The sequence below is a fragment of the Mastomys coucha genome, unplaced genomic scaffold (assembly GCF_008632895.1).
Source record: "Mastomys coucha isolate ucsf_1 unplaced genomic scaffold, UCSF_Mcou_1 pScaffold20, whole genome shotgun sequence".
NCBI classification, from domain to species: Eukaryota; Metazoa; Chordata; class Mammalia; order Rodentia; family Muridae; genus Mastomys; species Mastomys coucha.
The window spans coordinates 130627189-130630650 of NW_022196903.1; the positions used below are offsets into that span (position 1 = coordinate 130627189).

A 3462-nucleotide genomic window follows, 5' to 3' on the forward strand; every position below is an offset into this window, starting at 1 on the left:
AAAAAAAAAAAAAAAAAAAAAAGAAAGAAAGAAAGAAAGAAAGAAAGAACTACCCATCTGGGTCTGGAGAGCTGGCCCAGCATTTAAGAGCACTGGCTGCTCTTCCAGAGGACCTGAGTTTGATTCCCAGCACCCTCGTGGCAGCTCACAACTGTCTGTAACTTCAGTCTCAGAGTCAGATGCCTTTTCTGGTCTCTGTGAACACTGCATGCACATGGCACACAGACATGCATGCAAGAAACACACACACACACTCATACACACACACACACACACACACACACACACACACACACACATATATAAATTTAAAAAACAATTACCCAGGGCATTATAGAATCGCAGGACCCAGGTTAGACTTCCAGAAGGTCTGGAAATTACACATTGAATTAAAATTTGTTTCATTTAATGTATTTGACCATGTTTCCCTGCTCTGTTAATTCCTGCCAATCCTCCCTGCCTCCTCATGCACCCCAGCTTTTAAATTCTCTTAGAAGCTGAATCTCTTTTTCAGACTTATTTTTAACTTATGTATTGTGTGTGTGCTGGAGGAACACTGCTCTGAATGCAGCTGCCCAGGAAAGCTGGAAGCATCCTGTCTGTCCCTTGGGGCTGGACTCACAGGCAGTTGTGATTCTCCTGATGTGGGCTGTAAGGAACCAAACTCGGGTCCTCTGCGTGTCTTAACTGATGAACCATTTTTCTTGCCTCTGGAAACTATTTTTAATGATAAAAAGTATGACATATTATAATGTATTTTGCCTTTGAGTGTTTAACTTTATAAGAGAACATGTCCCTGGGAAGTGGTCTTTTTATTTCAGAAGCATTTGCATTTTATGTGACAGGTGTTGGTTATAGCCTGAGAATTTTATTGGTACAAACATCTTCATTCCTCAGTAGCACTAAATATCAGCTATGCAACCATCGTTAAAGAATCCAAAATTGGGAGGAAAAGTAAAAAAGTCAGCAATACCCAAATATCTTGGCTAGTGTGCTCTCGATTCTCTTGAAATCTGGCCTCTTTTCTGGATCCTCCTCCCAACAGCTTTTGACAAGGAGATAGACCTGCAGAGACGAAGTAGGCGGGGCTTATTAGACATGCAAAGATGAACTAGGCGGGGCCTATTAGACCTGCAGAGATGAAGTAGGCGGGGCTCATTAGACATGCAAAGATGAAGTAGGCGGGGCCTATTAGACCTGCAGAGATGAAGTGGGCGGGGCTTATTAGATAGACGTACAAAGCTGAAGTGGGCGGGGCCTATTAGACCTGCAGAGATGAAGCAGGCGGGGCTTATTAGACAGACATGCAAAGATGAAGTGGGCGTGGCTTATTCGACCTGCAGAGACGAAGTGGGCGTGGCTTAGCCCAGGGGTAGGAGTGGGGGTGGGTGGGGGTGGGGGTGGTGCTACACTCCAAGATAGATCCTCATTCTGTCCTCCTTGATGGGCATGATCAAGACGGGGTATTTCACAAGGATCTGCCACAATGATTATGAGAACCAGTCCCCAGGTACATTACCACACCCAGTCAGTCTTTGGAGGGCAGTTCCTTAAAATGTGGTAACAATTTGAATGAGGCTGGGTTCATGGGAGAGATTATAGGCTCCACAGGAACATGTGGTGTTTATGTGTCAGGGAGGGTAAAAAATAATGAGGTTAAGGCTGGCAAGATGACTTAGCACGTTAATCTCTCTCTCTCTCTCTCTCTCTCTCTCTCTTGCTCTCTCTCTCTCTCTCTCTCTCTCACACACACACACACACACATGCACCCACGCACACACGCACGCATACACGCACGCACACACATGTTTGTGCACATGCTGCACACACACATGCACATGCTGTAATAAACTAAAATTACTGTTCTTCAAGGAAACAAAGCAAGGGGGTCTACCTAAGAGCAAAGCTTGATAGTTTGTTAATCTCAGCTACAGCTGGAAGTCACTTCCCTGAGAACTACTTGTGTTCAGGCCTGGCTCAAGGCATTAAGTGATTTGTGAGCACATATGTGTGTTCTGAATCTTGCATTGGCAAAAGATGATTGCACTTATGTTTGAAGTTTCCCACATGACAGGGGTGCACGGCTGTCATGGAGAAGTGGCTCAGAGAACAGGGAGGTAGAAGCGCCTGTTATCTTACCTGCCACCACATTTGTGACTTGACCCAAAAGGGAAGTTGCCGCCATGTATTTAAGTAAAGTTTACTCTTCTCTGAGGTTGGAAACAAGGTGATAAATGATTTGGTACAGTATTCCTCTCCCTGGATTTTATTGAAATGGTTCCTGGGAGGGAACTAAGGCCACAGCTCCCTGTTTGTCTATCTAGCCTCTGTCTGGGTAATGCCCCTGCCTCAGCATGGGCCACACCCCTGAGGATGGAAGGAGCAGTGTTGAGGGATTGGTTTCAGGCTTGTTTTCTACTGGGACCAGTTACTAGGGCATGAGATCTTTGCCTAGGTTCCAGTTGTAGAATCATTGAGCCACAGAGATGAATTGTGGGCATTGTTTTGGTGAATAGGGCTTTAATCATCTGTATAGACAGCCCAGTGAATTCTTCCATAGTGAAGATCCCATTAACCACAGGTTGAAACGGTTCAGGGAAAAACTAAGTCTGCACCAAACACATACAACAGTATACAACATGGCCATCAATCTTCATAGGATTTATTGTATAAATCCATAAGTTACGCAAAGGTGATTTATGGCATCCCGGAGGTTGTCGTAGGTTATATGCAAATGCCACACCATCTGATGGTAAGGGGCTCTGGCAGGCAAGGATTGGAGAGGCTGGAGGATCCTGGAATCTTTCTCTTCTTACTGGGGAATGACTGAAAAGATATGATGACGTGGGAGAGGTGGGGGAGGAGTCCAGAAGGGCAGGAGAAAGGGAAGTGATGAGAAACAGCAGTGGGTGTTGGGGGTGGGAGCGGCTACCTCAGCAGCTGGGTCCTTATCACGCGCCCTCCCCACTCCTGTACCCACCACTCTCTCTCAATCCTACCCTTCATCCTTTCCTTTCATCCTTTTCTCTTTCTCTGCTTTCTTTAATTTATAATGGGGCTCACTATGTAACCCACATTGTCTTCAAACTCAAAGTCCTTCTGCCCCAGCCTTCTCAGAGCTGGGATTATAGGTATGAGTCACCGTGCCTGACTTCTAAAGTCTTCTTGAAGGACTGTTTAAATGTTTCCTCTGGGTTTCTAAAATGAAGCATACTGTTTTTTCTCTTTCATTCATTTATTTATTTATTTATTTATTTATCTATTTATTTATTTCATGTATGTGAGTACACTATTGCTCTCTTCAGACACACCAGAAGAGGGCATCGGATCCCATTACAGATGGTTGTGAGCCACCATGTGGTTGCTGGGATTTGAACTCAGGACCTCTGGAGAGCAGTCAGTGCCCTTAACCACTGAGTCATCTCTTCAGCTCCTTCTTTCTTTCTTACCTCCCTCCCTCCC

The 3462-nt window shown here is 45.1% G+C and overlaps 1 protein-coding gene across 2 annotated transcripts in view; it reads right to left on the reverse strand.

Annotated features, from left to right (window-relative positions):
• The window catches only part of Gucy2c (guanylate cyclase 2C), an 83214-nt gene that overhangs the window by 23345 nt on the left and 56407 nt on the right, over nt 1-3462 (reverse strand). For both annotated transcript variants that reach the window (XM_031381034.1, XM_031381035.1), the window contains one exon: nt 974-1065. In XM_031381034.1, the coding sequence (XP_031236894.1) occupies nt 974-1065 (92 nt within the window). The remainder of the gene's footprint in view (nt 1-973; nt 1066-3462) is intronic.